General features: G+C 33.1%; 1 protein-coding gene across 8 annotated transcripts in view; it reads left to right on the top strand.

Moving 5' to 3' along the window:
- The window catches only part of DYNC1I2 (dynein cytoplasmic 1 intermediate chain 2), a 50,450-nt gene that overhangs the window by 5,415 nt on the left and 26,210 nt on the right, over window positions 1-18,825 (top strand). For 6 of the 8 annotated variants that reach the window (XM_022570036.3, XM_030760415.2, XM_030760416.2 and 3 more), the window contains 2 exons: window positions 9,841-9,931; window positions 16,835-16,950. In XM_022570036.3, the coding sequence (XP_022425744.2) occupies window positions 9,841-9,931; window positions 16,835-16,950 (207 nt within the window). Of the gene's footprint in view, window positions 1-9,840; window positions 9,932-14,632; window positions 14,693-16,834; window positions 16,951-18,825 lie in introns of all 8 variants that reach the window. The other 2 variants (XM_089916675.1, XM_089916674.1) reach the window with 1 other exon arrangement.

Genomic DNA, 18,825 nt, shown 5'->3' with positions numbered 1-18,825 from the left:
AGTCTTTAAGTGATCATTTTTTTATGAGCCTTTAGCTTTGTTTTTTTCCTGTAGGATTTTTTTTTCCCTTTTCTGTTCTTTTTAGGACTTCAGTTTCACTAAATCCTCTTGCTCAGATTTCTCAGTTTATGGCTCACTTCCATCACCTGTTCTTGAAAGACTGTTCTTTAGTTGTATGTTCGTGTATGTGTGTGTGGTGTGTGTGTGTGGTGTGTGTGTTTCGCCCTCATTTCCCATCTCCAATTCCATTGTCCTTTCCAGTCTTGCATTAAGTACCCATTCTTGGATTTTTAACATACATCCTTTTGATCTGTCCAACATGTGTTGACATTTTTTAAGATTTCATATATCTAAGTGTGTATGTTTTATATACATAAATGGCATTGTACTATATGTCTCACTCTGTTTTTTCCTTTTTTTCAAGCAGCATTGTATTTGAGATTTACCCATGTTGTTACATATAGATCTAGTCTGACTGGTACACAATATTCTGTTATATACTATATTTTACTTATCTGTTCCCCAGTGATAGGCACTTAGATTGCTTCTGTCTCTTTGCTTTGCTATTCCAAGCAACACTGCAAAGAACATATTCTTTTCCCTTGAAAGGACTGTGGAAGAGTTTCTCTGGAATGTATGCTGAGGAATTGACTTGCTATTTTATTGTGTGTAGGCTGACTTACATTTATTAGGTTCTACATACCACTCTCAAGAATGACTGTAAGTTTATGCTCCTGCTACCAGTGTATGAGAAAGTAACTGTTTCACTATATCCACATAACTTGATATTATCCAACTTTTTAGTTTTTGTCTACTTGATGAGTGTAAAGTAGTATGTCAAAATGTCATAATATACATTTATCTGTTTACAGTGAGATTGACCATTTCTTCATATATCTATTTACCATTCAGATTTTCCCTTCTACGAATTGCATGTTCATGTCCTTTGCCCCTTTACTATTAGGGTTCTTTACCTTGCTGTAGGAGTTGCTTGTACTTAAGGGAGGACTTCTTTGTCTGTTTTAGTCTTCTAAAAAATACCTTCTCCTAGTCTATCATCTACTAACTGTTCATAGTATTTTTTTTGTTAATTTTTGTTGGAGTATAGTTGATTTAAAATGTTGTGTTAGTTTCTGCTGTACAGCAAAGTGAATCAGTTATGCATATATATATATCCACTCTTTTATAGATTCTTTTCCCATATAGGTCATTACAGAGTATTGAGAAGAGTTCCCTGTGCTATAGAGTAGGCCCATATTAGTTATCTATTTTATATACAGTAGTGTGTATGTGTCAATCCCAATCTCCCAACTTATCCCTCCCCTTTTCTCCCCCCTTGCCCCCCGGCCCCAGTAACCATAAGTTTGTTTTCTACATCTGTGACTCTATGTCTGTTTTGTAAATAAGTTCATTTGTACCATTTTTTTTTAGATTCTACATATAAGCAATATCATATGATATTTGTCTTTGTCTGACTTCATTCAGTATGACAATGTCTAGGTCCATCCATGTTGCTGCAAATGACATTATTTTGTTCTTTTTTATGGCTAAGTAATATTCTGTTGTATGTATGTACCACATCTTCTTTATCCATTCCTTTGTCAATGGACATTTAGGTTGCGTCCATCATAGTATCTTCTATTGAACAGAATCCTTCATTTTTATGTGTTCACATCCTTTATTTTGATAGTGGTCAGATCTACCATTTATAACCTTTTTCTTTTTTTTTTTGAAAAGAAACCCTTTCCTACTTTGAGGCTACAAATATATTCTCCTACATTTTCTTTATTATTTTATCCTTCACCTTTAGATATTTGTGTTATATTTTTGAATATAATATGAGGTAGGGATCCAGCCTAATTTTTCTCCATATAGTTAACTAATTTTCTCAATACCATTTGTTAAAACATAGTCCATCTTTTCCTCACTGATATTCTGATGCCAACTTTGTCATTGAGTCAGTTCTCATATATTCATGGGCATTTCTGGGCTCTGTATGTTCACTGTTGACCCATTTGTCTGATTCTATACTATTAACACACAGTTTTAATTACTGTGGCTTTATATTAGTATATTCTAATTTCTTTTATAGAAAATGGCCCCTTCTTTTTTCATCTTTTTCAAAATAGCCATAGCTTCACAAAATTTTTCTTCCCCTCAAAAAAAAATAGTTCTTAAGCTTCCCCTGAAAACCTTCCTGCACTATATGTTGCATGTTTTTAGTCTTTCTAAATCTAAAAGATCCTCCACACACATACTCCTTTTTGCCCCATGTCATCGACTGGTTGAGGAGAGTGGGCCAGTTGGTCTCTAGAATGTCTCACCTCTTGGGTTTTTCTGAGGGTTTTCTCACATTTAAGCTTTTGTTCCTCTATTCTTTATATTTCCTCTAAACTGGAAATTAGATTTTAAAAGCTTGATTAGCTTCAGGTTGAACCTCTTTGGCAAGAAGATCTCATAGATGATTCTGTGTACTTCATATTGTATCACATCAGTAGCACATATGTCTGGGTTGTTACCAGTGATGTCAAGATTGATCGCTGGGTTACAATTGTGACAGCCAGGCTTCTCCATTGTAGTTACTTTTTTTCCCTTTGGACTAGCAAGTAATATCTGGAGGTGATACTTTGGTACCATGGAAATATTCATTTCTCTGTCAGCTTTTTACCAAGTAGTTTTAATACTTATTGATGAATCTTTTCCAAATCAGTTATTTAATTATTTTTATTGTTCCATCATTCCTTCTACATTTATTGACTGAAATTCTTCTGCGAAGGGGAGGTTTCCTTCAGTAACTAGGGCTATTTGGTTACCCTGAATGCATTTCCTGTTAGAAAAGCAAAAAACATACTTAATTTTTTTCACTTTAGTTACTAATAGTCATATCCAGGTGTGGCAGATGAATTTTTCCATGTATTTAAAGAATAGATTATATAATATTTTATTTAGGGTTTTTGTGTATATGCTCATAAATGAAATTTACCTATAATTTTCTTGTGCTGTTCATGTTCAGTGGCCACCATGGTTATGGTTTTAAAATAAATTGGATAGCTTTCTCTTTTGCTATTTTGTAGAACAGCTGTAAAAGATAGATATTACCTGTTCCTTAAATACTTGGTGGAATTCAACTGTAAAACTGCCTCAGATTATGCTTTTTTACCCCAGAGGATAGTGGAGAGCAGGAGTTACTCACCATTTCAAGCTTTTCTAATGGTTATAGTCCATTCAAGTTTTCTATTTTTGTATCGTTTTGATATATTTTTTAAACAATAATAAACGTTTATTATCTCTCACAGTTTCTGCCAGTCAGGAATTTGGCAGTAGCTTAGCTCAGTGGTTCTGGCTCAGGGTCTCTCATGGGGCTGAAGTCAAGATGTCAGTCAGAGCTGTAGCCGTCTGAAGGCTTGATTGGGGCTTGAGGATTTGCTTTACCAGCCATGTGATTTGCTCAGTCACGTGGCCAGCAGGTTGGTGTTGGTTGTTAGTGGGAGGTCTGAATTCCTATCCACGTGGGCCATTCCATAGAACTAACTGCTTGAGTATCCTTGCAGCGTGTCAGCTGGCTTCTCCCAATGTGAGCAATCCAAAGACAAAGAGAGCCGGAAGGAAGCTATCCTTTTATCCTTATCCTTGGAAGTCAGAGGACATTGCTTCTGCCACATTCTGTCTATGGGAAGAGAGTCACTAAGTCCAGCCCACATTCACAAAGAATTTTGACATCCTTTAAAATCACCAAAATATGTACGACAAACTCATAGGTCTCCTAGTATTTTGAGATGATCATATGCTTTTTTTTCCCTTTTGATGTATTAATATGATAATTTATATTGGTAGGTTTTCAAAGCATGCTTACATTCTGGAATAAACCCATTTTAGTTATGAGAATATTTTTCTTATATATTGCTAATATTTTATTTAGGAGTTCTTCATCTATACTCATAAGAGAGTCAGACCTATAGTTTTTTTCCTTTTACTGTATTTTGTCTGGTTTTATTATAATGGTTATAGTAGCCTCATTAAATGAGTTGTGCAGTTTTCCACCTTCTGTTTTCTCACAAATGTCTAAAGATCTTTCCAGTATTTATTTAAAATTAGGCCTGGAGAATACAGGATACAGGTGAAAGCAGTGGCTATCAAACTTTCTTGACAGTAACAATAAAAATACATTTTATATCACGACCCAGGATGGATACTTGTTTTTCTTTTCACTACAAATGTATTTATTAAATATTTTTAAATTGTAGAAGTAAGTATAAAAACACCACTAAAATATTCAAGAGGATTTATTAAAAGCATCAGTCTGGTTTTACCTAAAATGGACTTTTTCCCTTTTTTAAAAAAATTCTGCTGAAAAGAATTCATTTTTTAAAAAAGAGACAGCTAATAAAACCTCTCTTAGCTTCTCTTTGCTGGTAGATTCTTATTTATTTGATCATTTGATTGTTTTTTGTCAGAGATCCTTGAGAGCAGGGACAGTATATTACATTTTTATCCCTGCTGTCCAGCACAGACTAGACACTTAAATGTTTGTTCAATTATTATTAGGTCATGTGTCTTTCCACCTGGTAAGACCAAATAAAAGCCATCTGCTTTAAAAGCAGTAACAACAAAATCTTGTTTAAACTTCAGGAAAATGCTTAGTGGAAATTGAAATTTGAATATTTCACAAAAGAAGTATGGCTTGATTTTTTTTTTTAACAAAATTTAAGTGGCCAGTCTTCAGAAAGTTAATTTTAGGCACAACTTTCAAGACATGTTTTATCAAATGTGGAGTTAGTAAACACTGATGGTCAAAAAATAAATAAAGTGAATCTCTTTTTGTATGTGTAACTACTGTTTTAACCATCTTGTAAAGAGATGAAAACAGGTTTTGTCCATTACTCTGTAGCCTGAGTCTGTATCAGTAGGGCACAGTACATCGATTGGTGTGATAATCAATTTTTTAATTAGGAATAAACAAAAGAAGTTCAGTAGTCAAAATAAGTATTGCTTCATTTATTTCCCTCCCTTGTAACTTTTGAATATTTTAAATCTGATTTTTCCAGTTTTATTGAGAAATAATTGACATACATCACTGTGTAAGTTTAAAGTGTACAGCATGATGGTTTAATTTATATATATAGTGAAATGATTACTACAGTAGGTTTGGTTAACATCCATCACCTCACAGATACAATAAAAAGAAAAGAAAAATAATTTCTCCTTGTGATGAGAACTCTTAGGATCTGCTCTCTTAAAGTTTCTTATATATCATACAACAGTGTTAACTCTAGTCATCATGTTGTACATCACATCCCTAGCACTTACTTCTCTAACTAGTAAGTCTGATTTTTAGATAGAATGATTTCCATGTTATCAAGTCATTTTTTCAAGTTTAGCCTAATTTTAAGAACAGTTCCTTATAGTATTTTAATGCTATAAAATTTTATTTTTATTAATTTCTTTAAAAAAGTTTATCTGATGCTCTGAATTACGTTGAAGAGAATAAAGGAAACATTTAGGGGAGGTAAGGGGAGGATATTTAAAGTTATCAGGAGAAGGGGTCATATGAAAGGGAGAAACTAATATTTCAGAGAATTAAGGGTTTTTTAAATTGAATTTTATTTATTTTTTTATACAGCAGGTTCTTATTAGTTATCCATTTTATACATATTAGTGTATATATGTCAATGCCAATCTCCCAGTTCATCACACCACTACCACCTGCCCCCCTCGCCACTCTCCCCCCTGGTGTCCATACGTTTGTTCTCTACATCTGTGTCAGAGAATTAAGGTTTGTCTTTCAGGACAAAAAGAGTAAGTATGAAAAATTAAACAGATATTTAAATGTTAATATTCCAGCCTAGGAGCACTTGTATCCACAAGAGGGCATTACTGTGTAACTCGGACTGTGTTTGAGTGCTGAGTTTCATAGATAGATGAGCTACAATGGGCCTCACAACTTTTGGTTATCTCAGAAGCTCTCTCTTCCCATTTGTGCTCTGCCAATACTCCCACTCCCTACATTTACTTTCTTTGGCTGTCCACCTTTTCTAGGTTCTTCTTCCTGGCAAGAGCCCCTTCTTGCTAGAGACTTTTTTCTCTTAAAAAGTAATTAAGGGGCTTCCCTGGTGGCGCAGTGGTTGAGAGTCCGCCTGCCGATGCAGGGGACGCGGGTTCGTGCCCCGGTCTGGGAAGATCCCACATGCCGCGGAGCGGCCGGGCCCCTGAGCCATGGCCACTGAGCCTGCGCGTCCAGAGCCTGTGCTCTGCAACGGGAGAGGCCGCAACAGTGAGAGGCCGCAACAGTGAGAGGCCCCAGTACCGCAAAAAAAAAAAAAAAAAAAAAAAGTAATTGAGGGCTTCCCTGGTGGCGCAGTGGTTGAGAGTCCGCCTGCCGAAGCAGGGGACGCGGGTTCGTGCCCCGGTCCGGGAAGATCCCACATGCTGTGGAGCGGCTGGGCCCGTGAGCCATGGGCGCTGAGCCTGCGCGTCCGGAGCCTGTGCTCCACAATGGGAGAGGCCACAACAGTGAGAGGCCCGCGTACCGCAAAAAAAAAAAAAAAAAATGTAATTGAGCTGTGCACCATCCTTCTTCATCTCTGAGACTTCGGTATAGTTCTGAGTGGTTGACTCAGACTTAACTCTGGTTTCTAAATCTAGGTGCATTCCCAGGTCCTTTGTGGTTTTAAAATTTCTGGTTGTTCCTTCACAGGCTAAATGGCAGTAGTGTTAATTTTATATCCTTGGGAGGCCAAGATCTAAGCTAGCAGGAAAGGCCTTCATGGTTCTTGGTTGTCTTTCTGTCCTAAAGAATCAGAGTCACAGCCTTTCAGTATTACTTGCATGATCAGTGAATGCCATGGTGTAGATCTTTCAGTTTACTTTACATTTCTTCCTTGGTTTTCTAAGAAAGAAATAGGTATCTCTGCTCTAAACTTCTAAGAAGTTTAAAAACATTCACATGATTAACTCATATATGTTAATATTAAATCTTTTGTACCATTTTTAAAGCCTTGTTTTAGGCTATTTTATATACAGAACTGTGGAGTAAAGGTAATCTGATTGAATCACTGTTCTTACTATGCAAATCATATCTCAGATATTTGGCAAAAGCTAATTAATAATAGCTTATGTTATTTCTAAAGCTGATTGTACTCTTAAACCATCTTTAAAAATGAACTCTAGAATTAAGCCCTTTCTGAGATTTGAGAGACTATGAGTTATTTAGTTTTTTTTTAACCTCCCTGGATGCATGCTTTTATTCATTTGGGGGGGTCATTTATTGGAGTCTGGGAATATAGTGACATTGCCTTATTGTGCAAGTACTGTATTCTTTGATTTTTCTAGACTAACTGGGTTAAAATATGGTAGTCACCAAATAACACTACCTTTCCCTTTTTTCCTGTTAACATTCCTCCTTTTTCAGTGATAGTAATTTTCTTTTTCCAGGTTTGTCCCTTCTGTGGTATAGATTATTTATTATTGAAAGATGAATTTGGTGGGCCAGATAATAACATTGAGTCCTTAATTAGTCTCTTATCAGCTGGCTTGAAAACTATCTTTGGTTGAAAGAATATAGTTCTGGGATGGAGATTTTTATCTAATTACAAATTTGAAGTTATGGTGATTTATCTTGCTTCTGGCTGAGAAACAGTGATAATTTGGTTGCATCACCCGTGTAACTTATTTTTTATTTCTGAAACTTTTATTTGAGAATTGGCTAGTTTAGTGTATTTATGTATGTATAATTACTATTTAACCTGTTTTCATAAAGGATTTGAGGTAACGTATTTTTCTTTTAATGTAGTCTTAACCAATTAAGATACTGGTGATGAACGTATTAAGTGGAATCATAGATATTTGAAGACACCAGAAAGGGGAAAAAACATTAACTGGAAAAGAATTTTATAATTTATCACAAATAGATTGATAGGAATATTACTGTTTGTCTCAAATCTTTCCTATATGTATACTTAGAAAAATTATTTTCCTAAGCCTGAAGTTAACTTTGTAATTTAAAGAATTCAAAATTTCTTCTTTGGAAATCTTTACTATGAAAACATTGTAGTAGTATAAATTTATTAAATTTATACTACTAAATATTTAGTAGTAAATTTATACTACTAAATATTTAGTAATTTATACTAAATAATTTAATAAACATATTTGTGCTTACAATGTAGTAGGCAAACCACTGTCCTGTATCAGTTGGAACTTAGACGCCTAGGGGAAGCCTCACAGTGAGTGGTGGACAAAAAGATGAGGAAAAATGTAACCTAAGAGAAATTAGGGGACATTACTATTCTTTTACTTCAGATACAAGTCTTGTTTAGCTATGAGTTATACATGCAGCCCCTAGCACAGTGGTATCATGATGTGAATTATATGAAGGCAATCTGGTTTTAGCATTGTTTCTGAGAGATTTAATCACAAAATTAGAAACCTTCTATTATGTTTTTATGGTCTTTTGAAATTTGAGCAAGAATTAACCACTGTATCTCAGGAAACAAACATTCTAGCTATGATTTTTTTTTCTTCTAATCTTTTTATTGGTTTCCAGTAGAATTTGGCATTGAAAAATAAGGATGATCAGTTTTGTACCTATGTTTAAGATGTAATTCATTATACTAGTGCATTTTGTTAGATGAGCAAACCCACTTTTTACTGAAGCATATATAAACATTTAAACATAATTTTAAGGGTTCAGTGAATGTGACTATTCCAAAAACACAGACTTTTAATTAAATACATATTTCTTTAGATTGGTTTCTATATAACTAGGAACTTACTTTCTTTTCAGTAAACTATTAAAAGAAGGGCTTGCAGCACGACATAAAATATATTGGTCACTTAATATCGTACATTGAAGAATTATTTTTAAAACATACTTGGGATTGGGGTCATTTATGGTAAAATTTAACCAGAAGATGGCAGTGATGATCTTCAAAAAGTTTTACAAATGTAATAGCATGAAATACGCACGTTCAGCTGCTGGTATATAATGTTAAAAGTGACAGGTTAGGGGAAAGCATTTGCTGTTTGTTTTATATACTATGAAAAATGTGTATTTTTCTATAAGAAGGGATTAAGAATATTTTGGGTGTCTGTATCTTTGTCTGTACACTTCAGTTTTTTCTGAATACTGGGGTAAGGAAGTTACCATTAAGTCTTGCCTTGTTTAAGTTGCATGTATCACTTTATGTTATGCATCATGTCTAGAAGGCATGCTGTTTTATGGCCTGTTTGCATTTTTCACCCAAATTGCTGGAAACTAATGGACTTTTAAAGGAGCCATTCCTTTAGTGATAGTCATTTCCCTAAATTGGCCCTTTTTATTTTTGGTGAGGGGAAAATACCATTTAAGACATCAATTCTTTTTGAAAGATAAATTGACAAAAATGAACATTTAAAATAAATCTCAGAAAACCAGACAGTAAACGACTTCTGAAGCAAAATTCAGAGTTTTGATTTGATACTAGTTAGAAATGATCTGGTGATCTTAAAAGCAAAGAATTAGAAAAGGGAGAAGGAATGCTCTCCTTTGAAAATTAGTACCCACATTTGGTGTTGGCCGAGATGAAGACGCATCCTTCCACAATCTTGCTTTTTTTTTTTTTTAATATAAAGCCCAAATGCATTTTGCCAGAGAAATTGCATGAATCGTCAGCATGCATTGTTAACTTTGTCTTTCTCCTCTTCTTTCTACTGTTCATTTTCATTCATGTACTTTTGTTTTTTGGTTTGCCATTATTTTTTCTTTTTTGTTAATTACTTCATGTTAAATTACTTTTGAAACGTCATAAGCTGAGCAACCTCTCCGTGTAGTAACAGCGGATACCTGTCTATTTCACTATTTAGTCCCTCCTCCTATGTCTCCATCCTCCAAATCTGTGAGCACTCCAAGCGAAGCTGGAAGCCAAGACTCTGGAGATGGCGCAGTGGGATCTAGGTACAGTAATTTTCTTTCAGTATTTTAATGATAGAATGCATTTAGTGCCCAGATACTGTCAGTGCTGTACAGGGACTCTGAATAGTTATGTTGAGTTAGTCCTAACATTTTGAAATCTAAATGGCACAGAAATTGTTTGTTGTAAATTGGGGGGAAATTTTTTTAAACAATATTTTACTGTCACACTTGATTAACTGAGTACTGACTAGTTAACTGATTTTATGATGATTATTTTATATTAAAAATAGAAGTGTTCATTAAAATTATTTTTCTGTTTAAGCAAATTTTGTATTGGTTATTATGTGAATGTTTTGGGTACAAATAGTGTAAAACCTCTCTACTGTATTATGCTTAATTTCCATTCAGTAATTGAAAACCTAAACAATTCAGTTAAACAGCCTAACTCTGTTCTATTAAGTCACTATTTCTAATTAAGGTAGAAAATAATAATGCATAAAATATCAAGAATAAGGAATAACTGCTAAGGAAACATTGAGTGTTTACTGGCTTCAATAACAAATTTAAAGAATTTTTAAAAAGAGTGTTTACTGGCTTGAGGGCATTATGCTAAGTGAAGTAAATCAGAAAGGGAAAGACAGATACTGTATGATCTCACTTATTTGTGAAATCTAAAAAACAAAACAAAATAAGCTCATAGATACAGAGAACAGATGGGTTCATTTTTATTTTCATTTCTAAAATTTTTGATGGTTGCCAGAGGTGGAGGGAGGGGGTGAGGGGTGGGTGAAATGGGTGAAGGGGGTCAAAAGGTACAAACTTCCAGTTATAAAGTAAATAAGTCATGGGGATATAATGTACAACATGGAGACTGTAATTAACAATACTGTATTGTATATTTGAAAGTTGCTGAGAGAGCAGGTCTTAAAAGAAAGAAAAAAATCACAAGAAAAAAATTTTGTAACTATGTATGACGGACGTTAACCAGACTTATTGTGGTGATCATTTCACCATATATAAAAATATTAAATCATTATGTTATATACCTGAAACTAATATAATGTTGTATGTCAGTTATACTTCAATTAAAAAAAAAGTTTACTGCCAAGTTTTCCTGAACTTGGGTCTTCCTTATAAAACAATATTTCATGTTTGTTTTAGGATGCTGCACACATGTTGGGACTTGATTTTCAAAAGTTCAGTAAGATTTCAGCTTCTTTCCAAAGATCATACTGAGAAAAGTATTATTACTTCTCTTTGTCACACACACAATAATACCAAGTCTTTGTTTAACAGCATCTTACATTTTGACTTCTTATGGCAGCTGAAATGAGACTAAACATAGTTAGTTTAGAATCTTTATTCAGAATCCTTATTTTGGTCTAGGAAGTTAAATGTCCTCCTCAGGAAAACTTCAAGACACCTTTTAATGAGAAATAAACTAGGAAGTTTTGTCTTCATTGTGCCCAAGCACCTCTGATTGAAGTTACAAACAAGTAGTGGGCATCTAAAAGACAAGGCAAGAAAAAAAGAAGCAAAGGGGCTAGCTAATCCATAAACTCAGTACTTTAGTCAGTTTCTGAATAATCAGGTTGTCAATAATTAGAAGGCACAAAAGGCTCACCAGTCTGAATTTGAGATGTGCTTTCCAAACCTCTTCTGTTTATAGAACTGAAATTGCAAATCTAAGCAATACTGTTGTTGGAGGTAAATGACATAACTCTGTCATTTAAGAGAAGTCAAAACTTTCTGTTTAAGAATAATATTACCTCATAAAATAGTATGTATTACAGATTAAAGACTAAATTTATTTAGTCTAAATTCATTTTCAAAGGCTAACTTTGTTTCATACTTTCGTTCTTCTGTATTCTTATGCAAATATGTTAGTATTCCTTTGCTAGTAAACAGATGGCATTTTCAAGAGAAGGGTTTTATTTTCCCCTTATACATTACCATAATAAAAACATTTCCCAAGGTAAAAAAAAAGTATTTTAAAAATTTCTTTATTTGATATTATGTATTACTTTAATGCAGATACTCTACTGTGTTAATACTGAACTCATTGTTCTTGATTTTGAATAGGAGTAGAAAGATTATTTTAATGCAACATCAGCAAGTTTGCTTTAAAAAATACTATGTAACATCTGTATGAATTAAAATATGTCCACCTGAGTTTCATTGGAAAACCTAGAGATTATTAGAGAGACCCATTGGAATATTGTAAATTGGTATAGGAAGTAAATAACTGTTAAGAAAAATATTTATTATGTTAGAATACGTATTAATTGAATTGCCAATTTAATGTTAAATGCTATAGGTTACCACAGAAAATAATGTTCCTGGTCCTTGCCTTCGGGAAACTTGCATTCTAGTGTTAATTTACATCATTAATTTAAATGCTATTCACTGTATTGAAAAATCCTAAGAATAGTGTGCTAACTTGTGTTTATAGTGTAGATTTGTAATGATAAGATGTAAAACAAGAAAACAGGTATTTAAATATCTTTAGGGGTATTTGTTTTTATTAGAGAATGAGTAGAAAATAAGTTTCTTTTAAGTTTAACAGGAGAGGAAATAAATTCTTTTTAAATGAGGTGACTTGATATCTTTTTAGAGAGCACAGACTCATTTTTAATTGTTAATTTTCAAGAGGACTGATTATGTTCACTTCTTAATATATATGTATACACACACAGTAGAAAACTATGAATTCCATTAAATCATCTCCAGATTCCATAATAGATAATTAATATTGTTGATTAATTGGTGCTATTGGCAGTGAAACAATAGCATTTTAAAATATGTGGCTTTTAAGAAGAATGCTGGAGTCTGAGAACGAACAGAATGAACTTCCATTGAGCAGGCATGATGATAAAGAATAAACAGGAAAATGCATGAAGATGTGTGAGGTGTATGAACCTATACACTTACATTAGCTGGCCAAGACAGTCTAAGATTGCTACACTTAGGGAGTAGGAAAAAACATGTTAGACATTACCAAGTATGATATCAAAACATCTGAATCACTCTTTCTAAATGCCAAAAATTTCTGTTGGGCCTGGTGGTAATTTATGAATAAATATATGAGGCCATAAAAATGATATTTCTCTAACTTTGCAGATTGGGAAGTTGCATTTCATTAAGATTTTATTTAGTTCACTTTCTCAGTCACTTCTGTTATCGCTAAAATTTAGGTGACAGTTATGCAATTGAGTAATCCATGCCTCTTGTTCCTTTTTTCCATTCTTGATCAGTTTATCTCTTAGGCTTTTGATTATATGTCTCAGGATTATATTGAAATTTTACTTTATATGTCTGCAGATGCCTTTAATAAATATAATCCCATATGTTGTGCCATGTGTTTCAGTACTGGTTCTATTTTGAGGTAGAGTTTTACTTGATTTTAGACTAAAATGACATCCTCAACAAGGAGCTCTATGTCATTGGTAACAGCTAGAGCTCTTAGAGAATGTAAAGGCTATGTACAGAACATTCCTTGAAGAGCATCTCATAAAACCCCGTCTGGTTTAACAAAGCCTAAGTTTGTTTCTGTTTAATGCTTAGTATAAAGTAAATCTTCACTGTGGCCTCTTCCTTCTTTGTGTACACACAATACCATTTAAATCCCAAGATCTTTCTTTATATTTTTAAAATGAAGTATTTCTCTAGTTCAGTTCATCTGATTGCTTTTACTGATAAATTATAGAGGCAAGTATAGAAATCATTTCTTGTATTTAAATATTATAGCAGTTTTAGTTGTATATTATCATTTGTTATATATGTGAAAAGCAAATATATTTGACAAAGATGGTAGCACCGAATGTACTGTGCTTAACTTTTCAATAGGGACTATGAGCATCTTACAGTACTGTACATAATTATCTTATTATCACTAACCTTTCAAGAGTGCCAATGTCATAAAGCAGCTTTTATTCTAGTAATAACTAAATTTTCCTTAAATCTTTTGGAAAAGATCCCACGTAAGTTGTTTACCCAATAGGCAAGGCTAAAACACAACCGAATATTTATTTAGGATTGATATTCTCCATAAATTTAGTTAGTTTAGGTAAATCCTTTGAACATAAAATATTTTTCCTGGGGGAAAAAAAATCTACTTTTTCCTAGAGACAGAAATCTTTAGCTGCTTTCTAAAGCAGATGACATGTAAGCCCAAGGCAGTGCTTAACCCATAAATTACATAAGGGTCACATTTTGGAAACTTTAGCTATTTTGTATCCCAGTGGAATAGTCTTTGGTTTTCTTACCGAAAGGCTTATGTGTTGACTCATTTCCTTTACCAATATGACAATTTCCTGCACACATTTAATGCTTTGGGCAAGATTATAATATGTTAACTAAGATGTTTTTACTAATGTTTTTTTCATTAGGAAACTTAAAATTTCAACTTTTTTTTTATAGCTTAGCTTGCTATCATCCAAAAATAATGTGTTATTTGGGATGTTGGATGTTTTGGCTGTTCTTAGCCATTACTATGCAATATTAGTTTCCCAAAATCTGAAAATACTGTCTTTTAACTATTCTAGGTTGTATGTTTGCGTCTTTAACCATATTATGCTTATTGCATGCACTAGAGCATTGAGTGATACCTGGTGTTTTTTTGTACTAACCAGAACATGTGGGTTTTAACTGTGAACCGTACTTTAGCTATTCGTAGAATGTATTTGCTTGACTAACTTATGGCCTTTTTTGCTAATGCTTCATGGTTGTCCTACAACCGTTTAGGACGCTGCATTGGGATACAGATCCATCAGTTCTTCAGCTTCACTCAGATTCCGATTTGGGGTATTGAATAGATTTATTACCTTCCCTCTTTTATAATTAATTTGATTCTTTGTGAAATTGTCCTAATTTTGTTTTGCTTAAATTTCTAATATTCAGGTAATAGTTTGAAGAGTGGTATTTTATTGTGACACCTCATTTATCCTCTATCATTTGTGAAAGACATATTTTATGTATCTGATTTTAGAGGTACCCTAAGTCTACCCATTTAAATGTCCAAATTACTTTTATTGTTTCTACATTTTTGATGTAAGTTTTTCTACAATGTATTATAAACTTCCCATACTTTTTCTAATAAATACGCCATATGTAATTGAACCTTTTCTAGGTTACTCAACATGAATATTAATTTATTTTTCTATATTAAAATTCCCTGATGATTTCTAAGGTTTTGAGAGGAACAGAGCTGTTGGTTTCTACACCGTGGCTCCAGATTGCTATTGATTTACTCATTAATTCATTTATTCATTCGTTTATTTATTCTAGTCTCCAGCGCAAACTATAAATGTTTGCTGCTGCCATTGTGCCTGACTCAGATAGCTCTTTTCCCTTGATATTTTGCAGCTTCTAAAACATATGACCAACACCTTTAGGAATTATGTCTAAAGCTAAGAGTTAATAAGCCTTGAATTAGGCCATATAAGAAAAGTATATGAGCTTCTTGTACATTAGCTGGTAGGCCTCTCTCGGCTGCCCTGAGGCTTCCCCACCCCCCAGTTGCTTGCTTGTTCTCAGTAAAAGTGGCTTTGGATAACTGAGGTATTACCTCCCTAAATCTATCCCTAAATCTTAGAATATTTTGTTTGTTTGTTCTAGTATTGTGATTTTTACCTATTAAACCCTATATGTACTCAAGTTAGTAACTTGTTCCTAATGTTGGCTTGACTGTTTTTTATCAGATATATGAGTGACTTACTTTTCATATGGTTTACATCTTAAATATCAGAATATAAAGTTTCTTATTTCAGATTTTGTTCTTAGAATACTAGATTACTTCAAATGTACTTAAATTTTCCCATTTAATTCTTTGATTATGCTTTTTTTTTTTTTCTTTAAGGCTAGATATTCCCAAGGTAGAAAACACATTAAAATTTTCTTATGGCCCACATTTGGGACCTTAGAGAAAATTAATTCTTTAAATGTACTAATTTTATTAAACTTTTTTGTACAGGATTTTGAAAAGGATGTTTATATAAGAAAAAAGTTTAGTTTATATTACCAATGTGATATTACCAATGATATATATATATATGTGTGTGTATATATATATTTCAGATATCCTCCTTTATATTCTGGAAGTTCCACCACTGTTTTTACTAGATATTCTTTTAAGACAGATTCATCGTTGAGAACTTTGGGAGTTTGGAAGCATGCTATATTTGGTTTAGAATTTAGACATCTATAATAGCCACAAGTCTCGTCTTCTGTTTGTCAGAAAAGAATGTATTCCCCCCTATTTAAAACAGAAGTGGCTTTAGTAATTTCATGATATTCAGAAGATATGTGGCTTTAGTTTAGGTCTAACATGTTTGCACAATAGTTTGTCCGTATGTGAATCAAGGACCATGTTGACTGTGCAGAGATTAGAGATTTAAAGTTTAAATATTTTAAAATCTAAATTGACTGTATGATTCTCAATTTCTGCAGAATATAAGTAGAAAAAATGGTTTTCAACAGAAACTTCTTTCTAACTCTTAAAGCTGAAGTCTTCTGACGGTGAAGGGAACTAAATGTGGTCTGAGTGAGATCCACATATTTGACTCTGGAAAAAAATGTCCAGAATCGTGTCCCTGCTAAAAACAGTTCTCATAACCAACCTTATTCAGCAGTCTGCTCTGAAATTCCTCTCCTCTTACTCTGTTATTACCCACACATTTGTTCTAAGAAACTAAATTATTTGCCTTTTTAAAGTGAAAAATAAACACCTTGAATGATTCGGAAATATCTTTTGTTTTTGCTACCTTCTAATTCTTTTGTTAAAATAAAGCCGATTGTTCATTTAAAATTTCTTGAATAAAACAGGGATTTAAATTACACTGTTGGATATATAGTGTTCAATTATTACTTTTATAAAATAACATTATTTGATGTAGTTAAAATGTATCATTTGTAATATTTAAAAACATTTGTGTTCACTTTATTTAGACGAGGACCTATTAAACTTGGAATGGCTAAAATTACACAAGTTGACTTTCCTCCTCGTGAAATCGTCACATATACGAAGGAAACTCAGACTCCAGTTATGGCTCAACCCAAAGAAGGTGAGTATCTGTCCTTAATATGATTGTCATTAAGCCGCCATATTAAACAAGTGGATTCTTTCCTTTTTTTTGTTTCTTCTTCCTTTTTTATTTTTTGGTATATTTCCTTAGGGGAATATTATAAAAGTAATGCTTTGGATTTCTGTATTTATGCATTTGTTCTTTAGAGTTTTAAAACTTTTTCTTTTAAAAGTTAACAGAAATATAAGCTGTATGTATGTTTTTAATTTTGTTGACGTAAATGTAAATATTTCCATTTTCATATTGTCGTTGCTGTGTGCTGCTTTAGAAGCAGAAAAACTTAAGCATGTTCTATTTCTGTGTCATGAACATAATTCTTCCCAAAATGAGAGTATCAATATATCCCATAGTAAATGAAATCATGTAAATTATTCAATATTTTCTGTGGAGTATACTGTATTCTGATATACTGTCATTGTTAATCCATATTAATGAACAAATCTAGACCTAATTCATAAACTTCCTCTTTTATGATCTAAGGGCTCTACTGTGTTGATTATATAGCAGTTTTTAATCTCTGTGAAACAGCCGCAGGATAACATTTTTATCCAAGAGTGTTTTTGTTTTGACCATGTGAATGTTCATCTCTATGGATACATTTTTTTCATTCCTGCTGCTCTGTGGTTTGGTAAGATAGCTTTCACAGGTGCAAACTCCTCCTCTTACCAGAAAAAAAAAAACCCTGATGGTTTTGAGACATAAGCCACTTTAAAAAAGAAGACATGGGGCTTCCCTGGTGGCACAGTGGTTGAGAGTCCGCCTGCCGATGCAGGGGACACGGGTTCGTGCCCCGGTCCGGGAAGATCCCACATGCCGCAGAGCGGCTGGGCCCGTGAGCCATGGCTGCTGAGCCTGCGCGTCCGGAGCCTGTGCTCTGCAACGGGAGAGGCCACAACAGTGAGAGGCCCGCGTACCACACACACAAAAAAAGAAGACAGGAAAGATAAAGTGTTGAACTACCAGTATGGAAAAAACTAATACTGTAGGATTCTATAATTTCCAGAAAATATTATTTTATTAACTAGTATATTCAAGTGTTATAGTTTCTGTCTTTTGGGAGCTACATTGTTAGATATGTTAACTTGGAAAGTGAGTAAAATAGCCAAAATGAGGGTATAGTGACTCATTTAAAAAATAAATTAGGCTTTTTTTCCTTCTAATAATAATTTGGAGATTTAGCTTTACTTTGAGATGCTTTTTGGATTGTTTGAAATGTAAAGCATTCTGAAGCTATTTTGGGTAATACCTATTATAATATACCTATAATTAGTTTAAGTGAAGACTTCCATTTAAAAAATTTTTTTTCTTTTTTTTTTAATAATTGTAGTAGTGTATCATAGAGAATTTAGAGAAGACAGAAAGGGTAGGGAGTGTCTGTTATACCACTATGTAATAGCCATTTGTTTCTAGTCTGTTTTCCATGATATATTTTTTCAAAAATTATATATGTATACATAAACACACACAAACATATGTATATACACACATATGGTTTTATATCCTACTTGAAATTTGCATTTTTAATTGCTTATTTTTGACATGCATATAAATTTTAAAGTGTGAATGTGTGACAGTGTCTTTGAACTAATTTGAATGTATAGCTACATAGTATATGCCTGGCAGTTTTCAAAAAAATTTTTTTTCCCATTTTTATTTTTCAAGTAATTGGAAAATTTAAAAGATTGTGATTTGTAAAGTAAGCTGATGACCGGGAAGTTCAAGATAAACTATTTTTTTCACTTTGAAATTATTTAGGGCAAGGCTTTTAGTGTTATCGAACTTAAGCTTCTTTGCCAAATTTTGCATGAGTATAGGGATTGTTTCTTTTTCATTGCTGTAATGCCTGGTTTGAAT

This window comes from Delphinapterus leucas, chromosome 8 (genome assembly GCF_059928025.1).
Source record: "Delphinapterus leucas isolate spDelLeu-1000000601 "Yukka" chromosome 8, BTC_Dleu_Yukka2, whole genome shotgun sequence".
NCBI lineage: Eukaryota > Metazoa > Chordata > Mammalia > Artiodactyla > Monodontidae > Delphinapterus > Delphinapterus leucas.
Note: the sequence above shows the minus strand (reverse complement) of the source record. Positions and strands in the feature narration are given on the sequence as shown.